The 21,758-nt window shown below is 41.5% G+C and overlaps 1 protein-coding gene across 1 annotated transcript in view; it reads right to left on the bottom strand.

Annotated features, from left to right (window-relative positions):
• The window catches only part of CACNA1C (calcium voltage-gated channel subunit alpha1 C), a gene marked incomplete at its 5' end in the record, with an annotated part of 495,815 nt that overhangs the window by 126,144 nt on the left and 347,913 nt on the right, over window positions 1–21,758 (bottom strand). Inside the window, one exon of the mRNA XM_082498635.1 lies at window positions 16,026–16,198. Within this exon, the coding sequence (XP_082354761.1) occupies window positions 16,026–16,198 (173 nt within the window). The remainder of the gene's footprint in view (window positions 1–16,025; window positions 16,199–21,758) is intronic.

Below are 21,758 nucleotides of genomic sequence, written 5' to 3'. Positions count from 1 at the left end.
TGATTAGTTTTCTCTAGATCTCCTGATTTTGTCAGGAAAATATACCAGATATGACTGGGGAACTCTTTGGGGTTTTCTGTTTGGAAAAGGAGTTCTGCAATAGGAAAGCTTCTACAGGAGAAGAGGAAAGGAAACTCGAACTATACGTAGAGTCTTGGTGGTTACATACCTCCCAAAGTTAGACAGAATGCATCGGTAGATCTAGCACAGTAAAAAAAAAGATCCACAAAAATTGTGAAGATACGTGGAAAAGTCTTACCAAGGGCTCAGAGGCCAATGCTTATACAGAGAGTATTATGCACACAATATGACATTAAATACATGTAATATATACACTTTGCATAACCTAATTTTTGGGTTACGTACAAATGACTGCAATTGCAAGGACAGAGGTTGATTCACACTTTCACTCAAAGTCAACCACAGAATCTAGGAGAGTAATAAAGAGCCATAAAGTGATCGCCGGTTGTATCCACTTCAGTCAAACAGAAAAAGGCTTTTGGTAAAAAGATCTTTAGACCAGTGAACCAGCAGCAAAGATGTTGCAGCTAGTACGTAGTGACAAGGCTTGTCATCGCAGTAAAACCCGGCTGGGCATTGGACTGCAACAGAGAAGACTGATGCAGTGGAGCACAGTCTACTGAATGGAGCAGTAGAAAGTAGGAACACTGCCAATACTGAGATGGAGTATCGTATGGTCAAATGTTTCATTCACAGATAAAGTATATATTTTACAATATAAATGGCAACGTTTATTTTTAATATTTTTTATATAAAAAGATGTCTTCCTCCCCTTCCAGACTGTCACCATATGCACACACACATCCTATGATGTTGAGGGGACATAGCCTTGGGCTAAGTGAATTTATACCATACACAAAGAGGAGTAGGAGAGATAGCGATACCTATCAGTTGTGCAGGCTTGTGATTAACAAATCTGTCATTACCACATGCAGGTTACTGCACACCTATGAAAGCATTACCTTGCCACTAATTAATCTTCTTAGGACTTACTTTAGTGTAACAGACTCCACAGCTACTTTAAACAGCTGCCAGTTTTCTTTTTATAGCAGCATTGACAAGTAATACCCAATGTTCCACAAACGTTTGTTCATTTCAGCTGGTGAGCGGGATGCTCATTGTACAGGGGACCACAAAACAGGCACAGCCAAACTCCTGGCCCTGCCAAGAGATGGCCTTTGCAAGCCTCACCTGTGTTCTGTTCTGTATTTGAAAGGAAGAACTTAAAATCCTCTTCTCGCTTCCCTGCCTGAAAGGCAAAGCTACTCTTTGCATAACCTGTAGTATCTCAAATGTCTAGTAAACACAAGATGTCAGACTCACCCAAAAGCAGACTTTACAGAAAGGAGTCTGACTTTCTGCTAAAAAGGGCAAACCCAGCAGTCTCTATGGGTAACCAGTTCTACTGCTGAGCAAACATCTAAGTTTGCAAGAGGAGTCCATTCGTGGCAGAGTATCTGCCTGCAAATGCAATGGAAGTAACTCTCTTAATCCCAGTGGCTGAAGAAGGACAGATGGGCTGGGTCACAGGGTGACAGAACTGCTACCAGAACAGAACTTGAAAGATGTCTCTCTCCTGAATCTGGATCTTCCTATGACATCCTAAACTGGTTTTCCTGTCTGATAAATGACTTGTATTGTTTGCCTCGCTAAGAGCAACAACTAATGTGCCAAAGTGCAAGGCATTTAATTGCCAGGACATAGTTTATAGCTTAAGTTTCTGGTGTCAGTCTAATACTTTTTAGCAACCCCTCTGGTTCCCACAGAATTCTGAAGCAATTCATTAAAGAAAAAAAAAAGAAGAAAGAAAAAAGGAAAAGTGAAACAATTGAAAATCTATGACTCTTTCAAAAGTATTTTATGATGGTGAACAAATCACAACAGCACATTCTGAATGGTTCTGCAAGATTTCTCTATTATTCTTTATGATTTTTAGTAGAGGAAGTTTGGACAAGGAGCAGTGCCACCAAATGTGCCTGAATCTACCCCGCAAAATGATACATGGGCACAAGAAGCAGGAGCATCTCACTTGAAAACCAGAAGGATTCTATTATTGCAGGCTGGCCTGGCAGGCGCCTTAGAAATGGGGGGCATGAGAGCTGCAAACACTGTAGATAATGTGTTGGGAAGTGATACAAACATTGATCATGAACAAAATAACTAACCACAAAGAAAGTGCCCTCAAGACAGTATAATCAACAACTGAAAGACAGAATCTTTCCTGCTTTGATTGCTTTTGTCCCTCTAATAGTCATGACACTGTTCATATTTTGCTCGCTAGCATTGTTATTAATGAAAAAAAATGTGGTTTTAAAGCGGGCCACGTGTTTCCTGAAATTCCTGTGCATGGGGGAACTTCTGCGTCTGCCCATACATACACCTGGGTGGTGAATCAGTAACTTTGATGAGGATCTCTATTTCAGCAAAAGCATCTTTGTTCTTTCAGTTCACAGCCCTGTGAATCTGTCTTCCCTGCAGAGTCCAGGAGAAGCAAAAAAATTACAGAAGCTAGTTCCAACTCGATCTGCTTAGGTCATCAGAAACTCTCCAGGGAGTGCTGCTTGCCACCTAGATTGCTAAGCTTCAAAGTGACTGAGATGCAGCTCCAGCTGTTTTATGACATTCCTGCCTGTCACAAGTTATTTCAAGGTGGGTGACGCCTGGAAACTCCATGAGTGGCCTCCAGTTTGTGAGCTAAAGCACATAACAGGATATGTCAGGACAGCAGGGACTGTTTGGATGGTGCAGCGGGTGGGGAGTCATGCCCTGGTAATTCATAATGGAAATCCTTCCTGGAGGGAGCTCACACAAGCCTGCAGCCAGAGAGCTCGAGCAGGAATTGTGCCAATGAGAAGTTAGGTCTCTCTGAGGACTACGTCTGGTGTAGAAGGAGGAAACTATTCTCCTGGAGGTTGGCCCTGGTTGGCAGAACATCACAGAAAAAGGAAAAGTAAATGTGAGGGAGAAATTGGGCTGTATTATTTCAAAGGACAGGCAGGACAACTGGGCAGAGGCTGGGCCACAGGTGAAGGGACTCTGGGAAAGAACAAGTTACTGAGTAGTTTCGTCTGAAATACCACTCTGCAAGCTGGAAGAGTAGCGGATGCCTCCTGCATCTGGGAAGACTTAACTTAGGAATGACTTGCTTAAAATATTTAAATATTAATATAATCAAGAAATGACAGCAGCAAGGCCCTGTCCATCTGAGCAGTCCCATTGCACAGGCAGTGCCTGACAGAGATTAATTCTCAGCAAGTGCAGACGTTTTCTAACAGCAGTATTCATGTGGGATGTATGAGAAGACTTCTGGATGATGCCCTCCCTCATGGTGAACAATCAAGCAGCTCAGTTCACTGATTGACAGGTACAGCAACACAGGCATAAGATCTAGGTCACTCTGGAGCCAGGGTTGTGTGAAAGCGCTGGACCCCTGTAGTTGCATTCATGGATCACACTGAACAGATTTTATTCAGCTTCATGGTCTGAAATGGAAATCACCTCTCCTATTCTGAAATGTGCATAAAGTTCTGTTTTGAAACCCTAGTCTGTTACATTTCTTCTGTGCCTAGTAAATAAAATGCTTGTGATTTTGTGCGCTGCTCCTGCATGTGGTGTTCTTTCAGACACTTTTGCTAACATAATGACTAGTCTGATACTAGACACTATTATCACAATATCACATGAGTCAGAAGCATGAGACACGCTAGCTGGGCAGGCTGTGTGTTACCGTGCAGCCAGGAGAAAAGCAAAGAATTGAAGTTCAAGAGTTTTGCCCTTAAAGTCAGCTTGTCAAACCTGCAATTAAAGCTTTTACACCTCTTGAATAGGGCATTGAGAACAGGTCAATTACCCCGAGCCAAAGAAACAGGCATTTGATAGTGGCCTTGAAATAATAGATTCCTAGTTTGCAAATACTTCTAGCATGCAGGAGAGTGAGGGACTGATAACAACAGCTTGAGCTAAGCTTAGTGTGGGCAGGTGTTATGCAAGCTTCCCTCACACAGCTGTGTTAAAGCAAGTCATTCGTGACCTGGCATAGCCCTGTTATTCTGCTTGTGGTTCTTCAAACAGCTAGATAATACACTTACATTTTGATCTGCACATCTGTGAGGATCCACGCAGCTCTGCCACTGCATCCTTGTTCTGACGTTTAACCCTTCCACTACTTCAGCCTACGGATTTTAATGCAGTTGGTAACATCCTCGTCCTGGTCTTCAGTGACACCCGTGTTACCCATCCTTGGGTCCACTACAGGACCTCTGGTTTGCACTTCGAGGAACACGTCTGACTGCAGTCCTCCCTCAAGTGGACAAGAAGTCAGGTGTGTCATGCTGTGGTTTCGTAAATGGAAATGAGGATGTGAGCAGCACTACAAACACCCATGGGCCCTAAAGCTGAATTTGAATTTAGGCCTCAAGATCTGAAAGGCCAATTCTCTAATCTGTTGACTTATCTCTACAATCCTGCTAACTGAAGAGCTGCTGTAATCAGCAGGCAGACTCAGCACCACAGCTATTTTCAGTTCGGTTCCCCAGTTGGAAACATTTTCCTTCCCCCGCCACCTCTCCGGGCTTGATGTTGTTTATGAGATAACTGGGATGGAGAGACCTGCTTTTCTTTCCAGGAGCAAATACAACTGCAGATTCTAATCCTATTAGCAGACTGTACTGGAGCGGATGGGAAGTTTCTCACCCAATAAGCAGAAGTGAGCGGGCACAGAGCGAGCGTGTGACTGCTGCTCCATCAGAGCCGTGCCTGTACTGGGGTCCTGCTGCAAACTTCCCAGGCTTCCCACCAAAGCGCTGAGAAGGGCTGGGTGCCATTCACAACTGTCAGTTCTCAGCTGTGCCAGTGCTGGCTATCAATGTGGTAATACACATACTAGTTCAGCTGTGTTATGTCACCCAGACTTCTTGTCTCCGAGCTCTGCTGGAGGAACATCACAGCGTCACAGACCTCCCATCAGCTACAGCTCATCACACTGCTCCACTGCACTGACAGCAGGGTCAGCTTTCTAACCCCGCTCGTATTTAAAACAAAATACTATTATCTTTGCCTTCTTGTGTGCTTGCTTGTGAATCCATTTAAGAAAACGATGCACTACCCAAGCTACCTTTAGCCAGGGGCAGGGAAGGTGGAGGATGTGACAGTTTTCCCAGGAGAGCTCTGCTAATGTACATCCTGATTCTCTCAGCCTGTCCTGATCTCTTAGATACAGAGCTCTTGGCCTGGTCCAAGGAATACAAGGTCTGGACCTCAGTATTTATCTTCCTGCCCGTGAATCTTCAAGTTCTAATATAAAATACATAAGGGAAGAAAAAGAGGGAAGAAAAAAAAGGGAAAAAAGTGGCCTTACTGTATAAATACTCAGCTAGCATAATACTCAGTGGCATTTCTTCCTAAAATTTTCGATGGAGAACCTGGTACTGATTGCCTTCTATGCCTCTCCAACCATGGGAAATAAAGCATGTTCAATTTGTCAGAAGGTATGGCGATGGCAGTTTTCTCACAGACTGTTTCTTCTGAAGTCCTTTCTTGAGAAGTGGAATCACAGTGTTAGTGGATAAATCTTGACAACTTCAAGAAGTACTTCCCAACGGGGCAGATGGAGATTAATTTATTTGCACAAAGGTGTCTTCCCCAGCTATATAAACAATTGTTTCTCTCTAAAGCCTTACCTTCAAAGATATTTCTCTGTGACATATTAGTACTATAAGAGGATTCCTACATCAACATAAGACTCTCTTCCAGCAGACAAACCAGAGGTGTTATCTCACCAGAGAGTCTTTGCTAGGGAAATAGCTTTTATAGTAGATAAACTTAATGCCCTATTAACATTAACATCAGCTTCTATATGCTGTAGCTGGTCACATATCACTGGTCTAACAGTTCTCAGTGTAATGTTGTTTATGCTCCAGGTTTCAACAGTCAGAGAAGGGAGAAGCTGGAAAAAACTGTAAGTTGAACAACACAAGCCAGATCCTCAGTTGCAAGAGAACAAAAGCGTGTGTAGATCACCACAAACCTTTTTGAGTCACAGGGCGTCTTATAGGAAGAGTTTCTTCCTAGACATGAACTACAGTGGCCTGGGAGATTATCTAATTTATGTAGCTTTTGATGCCTACAAGGGACCAAGAAGAAAATTTGAGCCTGCAGGCAAAAATTAGCACAGTTTTGGAGTTCGCTTTCCAGACTCCTGTTCCTTCTTCCATGCAACAGCAGCGGTACAGAGGTTTGGTAAACGCTCATTGCAGTGATCCTTTCAAGGTCAGTTAATCATCTCTGAGCTGTCACTAGTCACCAGCACTCACTCAAGAAGCTGGCTGCTGGAGTCAGACACATGCCTGAATTCAGCCCAGCTTCCCCATGCTGAAGAGTTTACTCTACTCTACTTTCTAGACATGCTTTTCCCACTTCACCAAACAATATCAGGCCTTCTTATACTGTGTTGGGACAAATTACTGCAGAATTATAAATTGTAACATCAGCCATAGGTTTGTCCTGAGGCTTCCTGAATATCAGCAGCTCTTTCTTCTTTTGCTCTCCATTCAAACAAAGGAATTATTTTTTTTTTTCTCTCCATACTGTGCTTTGACATAAAACACAGGCTTGAGCTAAACTGTGTCTACATCTCATTTGGTTAGATGGGATTTACCGACCCTCAGAAGTACCTATCAGCGGAGAAGGAAGGGGAAGATGGTTTTCAAATGGTTGCTTGCTTTTTGGTTTATGATCAAAGCTTCCTTTCAGCCAGTAAGACACTGCAAAGTTGTAAAATCTACAGAACAATGAACCTAAATGCTGCTTTTTGATAAAAGCTGGGTTGTTAAATTGTATTACTAATAAAAACCAAACCTGTTGATTAGTTTACACAGACTGAACCATCCATACATTCAGGAGACCAAGAAAATTGTATCTATTAAAGTGATTAAGATGATTATGGTGAATTCCCAGAGACTGAAAATAGTTCAAAACTTCCCTCATCAAACCTTTAAATGCCTTATATGATACCATCCAAGGTCAAAACTCTGGTCTAGAGGGCAGAACAGTGGTGTCGGAGACTCTGGCACTGGCACTGAGAGGGTGGGTGACTCTGAGAACATCGTTTAGCCTTTCTATGTCTTTTTCTTTAGATTAGACAAAAGAGCCCAAAGCAGCATTTCTCCCCTCTCCAAATACTAACCTCCATGCATATTTTAAAGAATCAGTGTTATATATGACATATTTCTGAGCATAACTTAAACCTCAAAGTTTTTAGCAAAACTTTGTTGGGAAAAGTAATTTTTTCCTCTAAGTATTACCTCTTTTCTCCTCTTGGAAATGGGGAGAAAGACAAAACAGTCAAGGATAAGGCCCTACTACTTCCTTGCTTTTTCACTCACAATAAAAAAACAAAGCAACATGTGAAGAGTGTCAGGAGGGAAATCTACACTCAGTTTTGGTTTTATTGTAGTAGGAAAAAGTCAAACGTTGGCATCATAGTTTTGTTGACATTGATGGAACGTGGGGCAAAAGTGGAAGCAGAATCACCCTAAACGTTCTTTCTTTTTGTAACTTCACCTGCACAAAAATTTACACAACAAAAATGACACTTTTAAATGTCAGCTTAATTCTCTCGCCTACAGTGCTGAATATCATGGCCCTGGGTACTCTGCTACTGCAGTGACCGACAGGGTCACTGTGAAGCCTCACAAATGCTTTCTCATTCTTTTCTGATAAACACGTTCGTTTTTCTTTTTAGGATATAAAAGTTTATCTGAGTCCAATCCCACATTTCCTTAAGTACAGATATGGAAGCAAAATGCTCGTAATGACAGTGGGTCAAATTCATGCCAGATACAAGTGCATTTTAGCCTGTGGAAATATGCACTGGGAAAAAAGGTACTATCTGGACTATTCAGTCCTGTAAGCAATTTCAGATCTCGAATATCTCATGCTCTCCCTTTGGTGGATGACAGTTACACAATACTGAAGTCATGTGTGAACACAGAGACGCCTCTGGCGCATCAAGACCTCACATTGGGCAACATTTTCAAGTGCTGACACTTGCATGTTTTTTATTGACCTCAGATGAAACAGATTGGGACCCAAGTCCTTACCCAGGCAAATCCCCAGCAACTTCAGTAGAATTTTTGCCTAAGGACTGCAGGAGTGATTCAGCCCAATGTGAGAACTAATGTCCCAGAAGCTTTTCCTAGGCAGCATGCTAATTATAGACTCAAGCTTGACATCTGTAGCACAAACCCATGCAGCATTTAGCAACCTAAGCTTCTCCATGAAGAACAATCACACAACAAACCCAAAGCTGACTTATCATTTACAAAGGCTTTTTAGTAAGTGTCCTCAAACCATAGTATTTACATTAAGAACAGTGTATGAGCTACTTCAAAAGATGACAAGGTAGAAAAATGCCATTGGGACTGCTTTCTACAGAGCACGGATTGGGCACAGCGCACAGCTGGGAGTTTCTGTCACTCCTGTCCAAGCAACCTGTATTTTGGAACCTCTGCAGCATGAAGGGTTTTTTTTCCCCTAGAAGAAATCAGTGGTGCAGTGAGCACCAAAAAGCCTTTCTTTTGTCCCTCTGTCTTTAGGTGAAAGAGAATAAAGCTATCACAGCTACTACACTCCTGGTGAAACATCTATCAGGTGCCCTTGTGAAATGCCTACAGTTGCTGGCACGGCAGCTAATCTTTTCTTAGTTACCAGATGATTACTTTCCACACCAGTGGATAATGATAAAAGTAGATGACATTGTGCTTTCTTCCTCTTTAGTTGAGGTTTTGACAGATAATAAATCATTTTACAACAACAGATTTTACTTCCTTGTATTTACACACGGAAAGCAAAATGCAACCAGGTTGTATGATACCATTCTCAAATCATTAACTGGCATTGGAGGAACTAAAGTGATAAAGGTTTCATTTTCCAGCCTGTACCTCTTACGGCTTTTGCTTAGATGATCATAAACCCCATGCAAGCACACTGTGGTTTTTTTAATTGATTTTTGACAATAGGCAAAAATCCTCTAAAATATCAATCTGTACATGCCTGTAAGCGGTGGTTGCCCATGTCCTTCCATATGTATGTGAAATACATCGGGACAAATTCTGTGGATGAAACTAGAATAAATCAGGGTGAGCTGACTTGTCAACAGACAAGTTCAAGTGTGTTTCAAGTGTGTTCTGTTGAACAAGAGACAAAGATTAACTCACTACACCACCTTTTTGCTCTTAGAGTAAGACGACACGAGTTTTAAGGCAGTGGTGGTCAAGACTGAATTTAAAATAGACACCTTGAAAATATGCTCTCACTCATTTTCTACTTTGAATCTTCCATGTTAATTCCCTAGCTGTGCATTTCCCCATTAAATTTCAACACATAAAAATGGACCAAGAGTTTTTTTTAGGCCACCCTGAAATTTTAGCCTATAACCAAGTCTTTGAAAATCCTGTTATGTATTTTCTGCCTTAGACATTATCCCACAGCACCATGCTATTTTTTCAGGCTGAAAGTAGTAAGCTACTTCCCTGTCAGTACACTAAGCACATGATTCGGAGGCCACAGAGCAAGCTGACATATGAAATCACTAAAGGTAAAATTTGAACAAGCTGGTGTTCTTTTATCTTGGTATCCTGATTAGATCTGTACGCAAAACTCTCTCCAGCCAACAGCTTCAAACCGCTAACTTTTCCAAAGGGTTGCACAGGATTTCGGGACAAATTTCCTTAAAGTCAATGAAAAGTATTTGGTAGACACCCTCACTGGAATCAATGGAGTCTCCTTGTGGTATAAAAGTTGGCTTTGCAACAGGAAGTCAAGTCAACAGGAATTGGATAGATAAATTCTAAAAAGCCTGAACTTCTAGTGAAAGGTGGTCATGCTTTTATCCCCGTTATGCAATAGAGTCAAACTACTATTGGAGCTCTTGGGAATAAAATCCCGTTTGGGTTGAAACTACCGAGGCTTCTATTTCTATAGCTCTCAAATTCTTCTCTTCTCCTGTTTGAACCACCAGCTCTCCTGTTCTCATTTCTGGCCCAGTGTTCAGGATCACAAAGCGTTTCCATGAAAGACACAGCTTTTCCAAGAGTTCTAATGGTCCAAGAGGTCCCAATTTCTTCTAAAAGTTTTACTTTTGCAGCTGAAAACTTCCTCCTTGTCTCAAAATCATTTTCTCCTAGGGAAGACTCTCATAAGCCTCTGATTAAATGCACTCCACCGCCTAGTCATGACTAGTGCTGTTCACAAGTAACCCTGGTTGTGGAGTGAGGCAAAATCTGTGGTCCACCAAAAAGTTAGGTTGCAGCTGATTGCCTCTAAGGAGGCAGTTAACAAACATTTCTAAAGGCCACTAAGGCACTATAATAATTCCTCTGAAGGTAGAGATTCAAGACTATTTCTTTCTAAACAGCTTAGTTTTTACATATTTTAGAATCTGCCTGTATTTCTGTAGTTTTTGTCTTCAGTAGGGCACTTTCTATTCCCAGCTTAACTGAGGCATAAATCTGCACGTACAGTGAACCCCCATCTCATACCTTTCATTATTTAAAATACTATCTGAAGTATTGCTGTATGCTTTTGATAGGCAACACATTGATTTGTACTGCTTTTTCTGCTGTGTTACGTGGAAAACTGATTATCTACAACCATCAGTCCCATTACAATAGAGTTCCAGAGTATGATTAGAGTTTAAATTTTTGTAGGGTAAGCTATTTGCAAATCACTTCTTGAATTTATAGCACTATCTTGGATATGACTTAACTAGAAGAATGAGTTGTCTTGAATCACAGAATGTCTTTGTCATCAGATCCCAGGCCAAGCAGTGGGCTCTGTTACTCTTAGGGACTCTGCTGACATTAATGTGGTCATACATTGCAGACAGCAGCACCAGATAGGACTGAAATAGAGGGAAACAGAGGGAGGGCAAAATCTGAGCAGTCAGAAACATCAAATTACTTCTCCCTGCCCATTCACAGCTTTTTCCTGACCCCAGTGCAGTCAAGGGGAGTTTTGCCAATTTATTTCAATAGGAGGAGAATCTGGGTTGGATTGAGGTTTCCTGCTCCTGCCCACAGCAACACAGATGCATTCCAGACCACTCTCAGGAAGTAAAAAAAAAGGGCAAATTCCCAGTTACTGTGGCAACAGGAGGGACGGTTCTCTTTGCTATCATGTAATTTTGAAATTCAGTAGCTGTTTTGTGCCATGACATGTGTTTCTCTCCTCTGTCAAATTAATGTTTTCTTCCCATGTGGAAGGCCCATCAGGGAAAGAGCATAGAAGAAAACCATCAACACAAACAGCCCCCAGAAGCCTTTTCACATTTCCCACCTCACATCTGCCACAATGGCAAAATCATGTTTGCAAACAACAAAGAGAAACTGCCGTAAACATGCACTTCACAAACCACAGAGAATCAATTCAGCCTGCTCTGTGAAAGCCCCCCAATGCGTGTGGGAGACGATGGGTCATAAACTGCCTCAGAAGAATGCCAAGACCTCTGCTACGGAGAGCATCAGCTAAAGGCTGCACAAGTTGTCCGACTCTGGCTGCATTTATCTTCCTTTCTCACCCTTTCCTCCACTATGTCTCTCATTGTTGAAGTCCTTGGACTTGTTGACCGTTTCATTAAGGGCTATAAACACCCAATAAGAATTAGGGCAAGGTTTGACAGCTTCAGGAAAGCGGTGGCATATAAAAATATGACTGATGATGCACTAAAGACTGGCATAAGTAAACAAACCAAATAGGGATGCAAGAGAATTTCTCTTCCCTTCCACCTTGTGTTCTCTGTTTTACAGGAGGCAGCTCGCATGCTGACGGGCAGACAGCCCTCTCTACAGAGTAAGGCAACAGCAAAACCTGCCTCTGCAGCCAAGGACAGAGGAGAGACTGGAAACATATGTTCTTTGTGTTTGGGATGATTCAGTTTAGGTAGACTACCTGGGTTAGAGCCCAGATGGTGTAAACTGCTGAATCTCAGAGTTTAAATTAGCTGAGACTCTAGTTTAATAAGTATATTTTAATTAAAATTCTGAACTCTTCTGATATTCTTTATAAAAACAACCCCAAACCTGCAAATAACCTCCAAGGGGAAACTGAGAAAGCAAAACCTGACATTACTTCTTTAAAGGAATGGTGTGAGTTACTGTTCAGAGTTCAGGCAGAAGCCCAGATCCCCCGAGCATCGGTGCAATATAACTCATGCAAAGGCAACCCCTGAAGTCTGTTGAGCTAAAACAACAGCTTTAGGAGGTCTGAACTGCCTTGTGCAATTCAGTGAATTGTTATCTGAAAAGCTCAGGGCTTATACCTTAAGAGTCAACCTCATTAATTAATTAATCACAGAACAAAGTGTTCTGGAAAGGGGCAGTAACACTCTTCTGCAGAGTTCAGGATGTTGTACTGGAGACAGAAGACAGTGAGCTTTGAAGAGCGCTTGAGAGAGAAACACACTGAAAACGCATATGAGGCATCTGAGCTCTGTCAGCAAGAGCTAAACACAAGAAGACAAGGAAGAGATCGGACCGTCAGCAATGCAAGCTGAGCACAGCTAGTAGGTGCGATTCAAACGTCTTTGGGGCAATGGAGCCAAAGGGATTCCTGAGGGCATTTACAACTCTGCCTGAACTGCTGTGCCATCTGTCCCTTATATTCGGAGCTTATTTTGTAGAAGGGCTTTGGAAGAGAATTAATGCCATCTTTCTCCCTCGTTTTAACCCTACCGGTGATTGACTGCTGTCATGAATGCCAAAATATTCAATACAGTAGATAACACACACCAAAAAACCTCCAAACAAAACACCCTGTCATTTACTCATGGCACCTTTTCTGTGGTATTATCTTAAGCTGAAGCTATTAAGGAAAAGGGGTCTACTTCTCGGTTGGATTTTGTTACACAGTGTTCATTCAACCCATTTTCTAGCAGATCTATCTATCAAGCCCCAAGAGCAGTACAGCTGCAACGTGACTCAGCTTCAGGAGAGCAGACAGGCCTTGTCAGAGCTGGTTTCCAGCACCTGAGTGGGTTGAGATGGTTCTGCAGAAGGTATGTTCATAGGCAATAGGATAAGCAAGATGCAGAATCACATTGGCAGGTACAGTAAGTATACCGGGAGTTTCTTTCCATGTGACACGTATGACAGGTGAGCACGTCAACCAATGAAGTGCATATGACATCTTAGGAGAGGACATCTGCAAGCTATTTGAAAATACATTCTCACTTTTCACGTGAATAAAGATTGAAATTCAGAAGTATCAAGAAACACAATAGACCTTAAACAACACGGTACCTGCAATTGTCCAAAAGTAAATGCAACAGCCTACTGGAAAAGAAAAATGTGTGTGATTTATGAAATACAAAAGGCCAGAATCTAAGCTCCACAATTCTGCTGGGTGGGTGTATGCATCCAGGTATTTCGATTGGCTTTGGGGTGGGGGAGTGTTGCTCTTTCCCATCCGCACCTAGAGGCTATTTGTTTCCTTACCAGAGGATGGCAGCACAAAGACCTTTTACTTCCATGGTCAAAAAAGCCTGTGGTGCAAAGGTGGCCAAGGTAGAGCACTGGATGGTGCACCAAAGCGAGAAGAAGGATTAATTTGCCATTCATAGATGCAGACCATAGGTGCTAAGAACATTGCTATCAACAGCCTGCTCTAGATGGGGCACACATGCCAGAAGAACAGACAAATAAACATCACAGAATGACCTGTTTGCTTGGTTTCTGCTATTGTCTCGTGCAGAGACTTTTGTTAGCATGACCATTGCTCCCCGTGCACGGCCAAAATCAGTCCACAGCCTTCCTTCACATCCTTAGCAATTTCTCTCAACAGAGGCATAATTCTACCGTATAGCACTAAGCACTGCAGACGTCTGTTCCCAAGCCTGGTCGGTCATGTAATAAAAACTGATAAAGTGACCCAAAGTCACAATGTCACAGAGAATGATATGCTGTGTACTAGGGACCAGTCATCAGCCACTGCCCTTAGACCTAACACTTGGAGCCAATAGCACTGAAGACACTGTATTCGTTAACAGTTTGGAAAAGAAATGGGTAACAAGTTAGTTTGCTAATAGTATGTAATTCTGTCATTAACAGCAAACTGTGAGAAACTGTAGAGAAATTGTCAGATATAAGAGGACTAATTTTATAAACCTTGCCTTACAAAACTCACCTTATTAAACGAAACAGGAAGAACTGAAAGCAAGCTGAAGAGATGTTATCTTTCAGTTTTTAACACCACCACCCATAAAAGGAGCTCATTAGCTCAAATCTGGATTGACCCCACTCCACAGCACACGCAATGAATCTTCATCTGACATATTCCACAACTCTTTTATCAATGCAGCATTATTACTGTGTTAATTAAAAAGGAAAAACTTCAAATCTGCTGGTAACCAAGGGAGGCTCTCATCACACTACCTTACCAGTACGGCTACACTTTTCTTCAGCAGGCAGGTCCCTAAGAGGAAATGTGATAAATGTGACCCAGTTCCCACTGAAGTCAAGGGAAAGCCTCCTGGTGACTTCAGTGGAGCTGTGTCAACACAGTCCTTGGCCTTCCCATTCAGATGTCATATAAGTATACCAACCAGGGATCATTGCAGTGATGTTTGGTGTTTTGGTTTTTTTAAATAGGAAATTGTGTCTACAAAGAAATTAATTTGGATCACCTTCCATGTATATGCCACAGAGCAGCAAATTTTGGCCATGAATAATAAATTAATTTCTGAGTGATTACTGAGGTGAAATTGTGAAAGTAATCTATATGCCCTATGAAGCACCAACATAAAAAGAAAAAGAACCTGATTTGGGGAAAGTCTGAGCAAGTCACCCTGGTGACTCCTTAAGTGCAGTTACCTAAGTATCATGGGTATGACCTGATATTAATGACCCCATATCATTATTCCAAAATAACTTAAATGTTCTGGCAGCAACAGAGAGTAGTGCTTATGCCCCAAAAGATCATGAGCATCTGATACAAATCTTGCTTTACTCTGTAGGCACAACTTTCCCATGTCCAATCTTCCTATTACTAGAATATGTTTCTGATTGGATCTTCCCATGGATTTTGCTTGTTTGGAAGGGAGATCTCTAGGGAAATGCTTCATGTCTTCTCTTCCAAAATCAAACTAGGAAAGTGCACATTTCAGAAATGAAAGCTAAGAGTAGAGCCAGCGTCCATTAACTGTGTAACCGTCTAAAGGTTCCAACTCTGACATTTCCTAAGTTCATGACCTGCAGTGATAACTGCCAGGTGTTTCTGAAGTGTTACATAGCCTGCATTGGTAAGAGAGAAGGTGGAAGGAGAAGATTCAATGAAAGTAATGAAAAGTATGGAATCGCCGCTTTCTTCACACCCTTCCTTCCTCAGGATTTTTAACTAGAAGAGACAGTTTGTGAATTCTCACTTTGCACAAGCATCTTCTCAACTCCAGAACAGAAGAGTAAGAGATAATTCCCTTACAAGAAATGGCTGAGAGCTTAATTCCAGCCTGGCAAAAGCAAACACGATTCTACTGATTTCAATGGAGTTACAGATGGTCCACTTAACGTACAACAGGGCCGATTTGGCCCTTCTCCCATACTGTAGCACTGCTTTGTCTAGAAACCTTTGCTTTCAAAGTAATTAACCATGTGTCAAGAGCCTGCAACGCTAAACTGCAATTAAAGAAATGAATAGAAGACAGATGTATATTTTAAAACTTATCCCAATAGTGGGCTTCTAACAGCAAGCATTGATCTTTTTTCTGTTTAATATCAGGATCTTATGTTAGTATCACAGATAAGAAACTGCAGAACAGTATCAATTATTGTACATGTATTTCTCCCCCCTACAGGAGGAGTTTCCTACAGGAATTAAACTGGAATCATGTACAAGCATAGTGAAAGTCTCAGGAAGAACTTGGTCTTCATTACAAGACATCTCAGCTCTACAGCATGTGGGCATGGGCTCCCTTGCTAAAAGCACACAGAGAGAGACAGAAGAAAATTGCTTACTGTTTCGAGGCTTCTCCTCATCCATGCCTTCATCTTCATTTTCTGGGTCAATATCTTCTGCTTGAGTTATCCAGTCTAAGTATCCCTTCAAATCCTCCTCTAGCTGTTGTTTTTCCCGTAACTTCTGGAAATCGCCCCGAGCCTTAGCCTTCTCTCTTTCTTTGGAAAACTCCCTAGCAAGAGGGAGGGAGGGACAGGACATGGGCGGAGGGAAGGAAGAGATTGAAAAACAATGGGTTAGATTGATTTCCACGAGAAAGTCTCAACATCCTGTGTAGCACACCCAGCTTTCTCTATTCTTTCAAGACACATGAATGGAGAATCCTTGCTAGATACACATGTAAAACAGCTGGAGTGTCCACATTTTTACCAATGCTTATGAAAGATCAATATCTTTTTTTAAACCTTTCATTCTTGACATTTGATTGACACTTCAAATAAAATGCATATGTAACATTTATATACAATACCACACACTTTCTAATATTCTTTATCACTTGATATTCTCCAATCATTATCCATAAATATCTATATGAATAATGGTTAATTTAATTCAATGATGAACTGTTTGACAATAATCTGACATCTGGAGAGTGAGACGGTGGCTCTAATTTTTAGCCAGGTTTCAATCTGTCCTTAAGATTATATGTGTAATCACAACTAAATTGGGCTAACTGTAATTGTAATTAATGGTACTCACAATTCTGTACAGGCTTAATTATGGGCACATAATTAAGTATTGAACAATATAGTTGAAAACTCAGACCTCAGTGTTTTACTGCAGCATTTATTATCCAGTGCTGCCATCTGACATGAAACATATTTATCAAAGCTCAAGTTATGTAGACAAACATGATAGATTATGGGTAGATAAAACTGACAGATTCTGCCAGAAAGTGAACTAGGGTAGACATCTGATAGTTTTATGAAAGAACACTATTGGGAATAAAACAGAGGGCATAGGAACAATAATTTTGTGTTGCTTAGTTATGAGCCCAGGCGTTTGCTTTGCATTCTTTTTGGCTGTGGTGCTCTTCCTCCCTCTCTTTCAGAGACATCTATAGTGCATTAGTTGTTTTTTTTTTTTTTTAGAAATGCTGACCTACCTCCATTTAGACACTCTCCCATGGTTCTAAACCAGGTTTTAGTACTTGTATTTTAAAAAGTAAGCTTAATGATTGTGAAAAGTGCTGGACCAAGAGTACTTAAACATTAAGTTTTATACCTGCTGAAGCAGATCACTACACAAGGCACACACAGCAGATAATATGGCCCACTGTGTCTACAAATGAGAGGTTAAGTCATTCTCCCCAGTGCATTATCCATTACCCTTGCTTATGACTGTCAGCAATGAGTGGTTTTAAAACAACCCACAAATTCCACCCTAATATTTGTCTTAGGTTTGCTCCTACAGAAACAAATAAGAAAGCGACCACTAACTTTGGTGGGATAATATTAGGATTATGAAAACCCTAATCAAAACATTAATGAGTGTCATGTGAAGCATCCTCAAGAAACTGAGGTGGAGGTGAGTTTCTAACACTGATATTGAAATCCTTCTCTCCTGTCTGGTCCAAACCCCACTGAAATATTTCCACTGACTTCACAGGCTTTGGATCAGGGTTTTAATATTATGAGCTGTGCCCAAAACCAGCACTGCAGCAAAACAAAAGTAGGATGATGCCTTCATTTCAAGCCAAAGTATGTGACAGAGTATGTTTGTGTGATCTTCACCCCTCTCACTTTGCTGAGGGTTCAGCCCAGCCCATGGGACTGTGACAGTGAAAGTGGAAATGGGGAAGAGAATCATTGGCTTCTCAGGCCTGAAGGTAGATCACAGTCAACCCTGAGACCAAACTTAACCACAAGGCAGAAACAGCTATTGCAAGCATGGCAAGAATGAAAAATAAAATTTCCTCACAAACAAAGAACCCCCCAACAACAGTAATAAAAACTGTACAAAGAATTTTAAAAAAACCCAATCAATACCAGTTATGTTTTCTGCTTCGATAACATCTTTCCTCCAGGTCAGACACAGTGCCTTATCTAAATTAATGAATTAACTCAAAAAAAAAAAAGATCACTGTATTATTAAGCCTGATTTTTTAGAATCTAGAACAAATGGATCCAATTTTGAAAGGGACTGAGACCTCAATTCCAAGTGAGAACTATTTATACTTGCATGGATATAACTTGCAAGGGGCTGTTTTAGAAACCAAAGTGGAAAATGTCATGAAACAGCCCAGCTTACAGAAAGTGAAATTCCTACTGTGTACTGAAGTGGATCACTTAGGTCAGATCTAAGCTGCATGCCTACCTGGGTCTTTTCAGTCCCCACTTATTGTCTCTCTCAAATGGGACTTGGACTCAGGGGAGAGCTGAGTCCAAGCTCAACATGAGATTTTGGCACGATGTCTTTACACTGAAAGTCTACACAGGAGTGAACTTGTTACCTAGCTTTCTAATGGCACAACTGAAAATACTGTGGTCTTCTAGTCTAAATGATCTGCAGTTACAAGTCTCTTTCCTTTGTACAATGTACGATATTCCACATCTCAGATGACTCTCCAAAGAAGACAACTTATAATTTAAATTATCTCAGTTTCTATGCTCTACTAACAATAAACCATTGAGAACAGGTGGCTCAGGAAATTGCTAATGCAATTCAAACCACTTCCCATGTGGAGTGCCAGCCTGTACTCAGGCAAATGTAGTTCACGATCAAGAATTACTACCAATGGTCATTTACCATCCCATGTGAAATGAGTTGGTGACCTCAGTCCAGTTCCTATTGCAGGCAGGTGTGCAGATTACCTCTGCCACCCTCACAGTTGGCAATAAATGGTCATTGTTTGCAGTTTCAGCAGGGAGGCCAAGGACCAAATAAGCTTTCTGAGGGAAGTGCCATCTTGAGTCTGTAGGTGGCCTTCCCAAAAAAGATTGCAATATCACATTAGGATAAGGTCAACAAAGGCTTGCAGAACTACCAAGCAACTTGCCTCTTGTCAGTGAACAAAAGAACATCAGTTTAAGGGTCGGTGAACCTGGCTGTTTTTACAAGAATTCATTTTGCGACGCTTTCCTTTGCTTCTTCCAGAAAATGGTAAGATATGTCTGCCAATGGGAATACCAAAAAGCAGAGTATTCTGGAGAGATGTTTTCTCTGTGTGAGGTTAGAGCAGGTTAAGATCATAAAGATAAGCACCCAGCTCTGTATCCTGTGCTGTTGCAGAAGAAAATTTCTCATACCCATCCTGATGATGGAATACAGGTAATTCTTGTCTATATCTGATTTCAACATGATTTCTCGCATTGAGAGGATGGAAAGTGAGCAAACCAGCTGAATTCTAGCAGTTCAAAACTTGCTTACTACTAGAAGTGCAGCACAAGGCTTCAAACCTCATCCAACCCGACAAGTGCACCGAGGAATGGAAAGGGTTGGAAGAGGGGGCAGAAGACTAGGAAAAAGTCCTGAAAGGTCACATAAACTGCTCCACGAGGAGATACAACCATAGCCAGCCTCCCATTTACTCTGAACTCTTCCTTGACAGTAAGAGCATCAAAAGCAGCCAACTGGGTTTTCCAGGATCCTCTCAAAGCAGAAGAAAAGGCTGTTCTCCTGTCCCCCAGTTGCCCTAGGCTACTGCTTATTTGGCCTGTGTCCTGGATTTGGATCACTGCTAGGCAAAATATAAAAGAAATGTGCATCTATACGCTTAGGCATGCAGGTCTGAAAGTGGAACCCACACTGCCATTTTTTTTCTCACTCACTGACTGACTGAAGCGGATAACACAGATGTGAACATCTCTGATCTCAAGAGACCTCTAAGAGTGACTTCACTGCTCACAGCAATGATGTGGAATCCTTTTGCCTGGGCTTCAGGAGAGCTACTGTATGATCTGCTGACTGGATATTTCCTTTGGAATACAGGAATTTTATATTGCACTTAGTCAAGACAGGAAGAGGATTATAGCTCTACACATGAATACTCTGTCATACTATTTAGCTTAGCGTGTGACTAGTAAATTCACCAGAAGGACCATGAACGGATGACATAGCTAGGAAAAACAAATTACAAATGAGTTCTTTAGGCAGAGCAGAACTCAGCATTTGATTTTGCAGGTGCAATCAAAGTGTCTTTGTGAGTACAATTAATTACACTTACGTATTCAGGAGCGATTAAAAAACCTAGCTAATCTGTCATTGACGAAGTCTACCAACACAACATGCTTGGTGAAGATCCTGAAATAAATAAATGGGAAGAAATCAGAGATGCCCAGAATGGATGTACAAAGATGCCCAGGAATGCTGCTTTGTATCTACCTAGAACAGACAGGTGGATCATCTGCATAGATCAGACTAATAGCAATAGCAAGTCTCTAAAAAAAAAGCTGAATCTGCAAAGTGAAGACACTTTGCAACTCAGCAGGATTTAGACCTGTTTTAGAAAGTTAATTGTTTGAGAGCTGCTTATTTAGCCCAAAGAAAATTTGGAACATTTCTCCCATCATTTCTGTGTTTTTTTCACGGGTGCAAATTCTTCAGTTTCTTTTTACTTTTCTCCAGTTGGGAAAAAATTTGCAGAAACAGTGCAGCTGTCATAACACTGTGAACACAGCCAGAAAGAGTGACTCGCAGCTTGAACAAGGTGAACTTCATCTTTGATTTCAGATCTCTCTGTAGACCGTCTCCATCTCTCACCACTAGCTGGGGTGGTCTAGCAGCAGTATGTCAGGAGGTGGAAGATCAAGGCCCCAAAACAGTTTCTCGAGTTGAAAAATGAAAGAGAGAGGAAATTCGATTTCTAATTATGTACGGACACAAATCCAAGTGTGGGTAAATTGAATCAGCACTGCTTCAACAGTGTGCACTCCTCAGGGCTGGGCTCACAGGCACTGTTAATCCAATCAGATACTATATAATCTTTAACCACTGTCTTATACGGTCCTTGAGTGCAGCTCTGATACAACAGATCACTTTCCCTCTGTCAACTGGTCATCATCCTCCACTACTGCTGACATCCTTACCTGCTGATCAGAGCATCCACCTGGAAGAGCTTATGTTTTAAAACTGAACCCAGAGTATCACTCTCCAAATATCCAAACACAGACTATTGCCTCACACTTCATTACTGGCGATTTTTTCCTTCTCCAGTTAGTGCTTGGAAACCCTTCTCTTTGCAGCAACTGTCTCAGCTGCATGTCTCCTTCAGTGCAGTAATAAAGACAGTAGTAACACCTCCCGTAGATCTGCTATTACCTGTCTCTTTGCAAGATGGCCAATGGTGGATCTTCTTTGGTCCTACTACTACCCCTTCCTATGTTGTTGGCCCAAGTACTGAGGCCATAACTTCTGTGAAGCATCAAGTCCTCTCTCCTGCTCAGAAACCTTTTTACCTCTCTTATAATTAAAAGACAGGGGACTTCAGCATTGCCCGCTCAGGCAACAGGTACAGTCTCTGACCAAATTCATTTAGAGCTGATTAAAGGAGGCAGGATGTTAGAAACAGAGAAAAAGAGGATGCATAAATGTCCTCATACAGTATTTATCCATGTACATAGAATGGCTGTAGGCACCCAGTCGTGCCCAAATATGGAATTAGAAGCCTAATTCTAGGAGATATTTAAAAAAAAAAAATCTTGTGAGGAATGTTTGCTGGCTTGATTCCTCTAATTGTGCAGCTCCCCAGGGGCAGAAAAGTTTTTAACTACTGGGGACAATATCAATTGTTT

This window comes from Vanellus vanellus (genome assembly GCF_965231255.1).
Source record: "Vanellus vanellus genome assembly, chromosome: 1".
Taxonomy (NCBI): Eukaryota; Metazoa; Chordata; class Aves; order Charadriiformes; family Charadriidae; genus Vanellus; species Vanellus vanellus.
The sequence above is the reverse complement of the archived record's forward strand: the minus strand, read 5'-3'. Positions and strand labels throughout refer to the sequence as shown.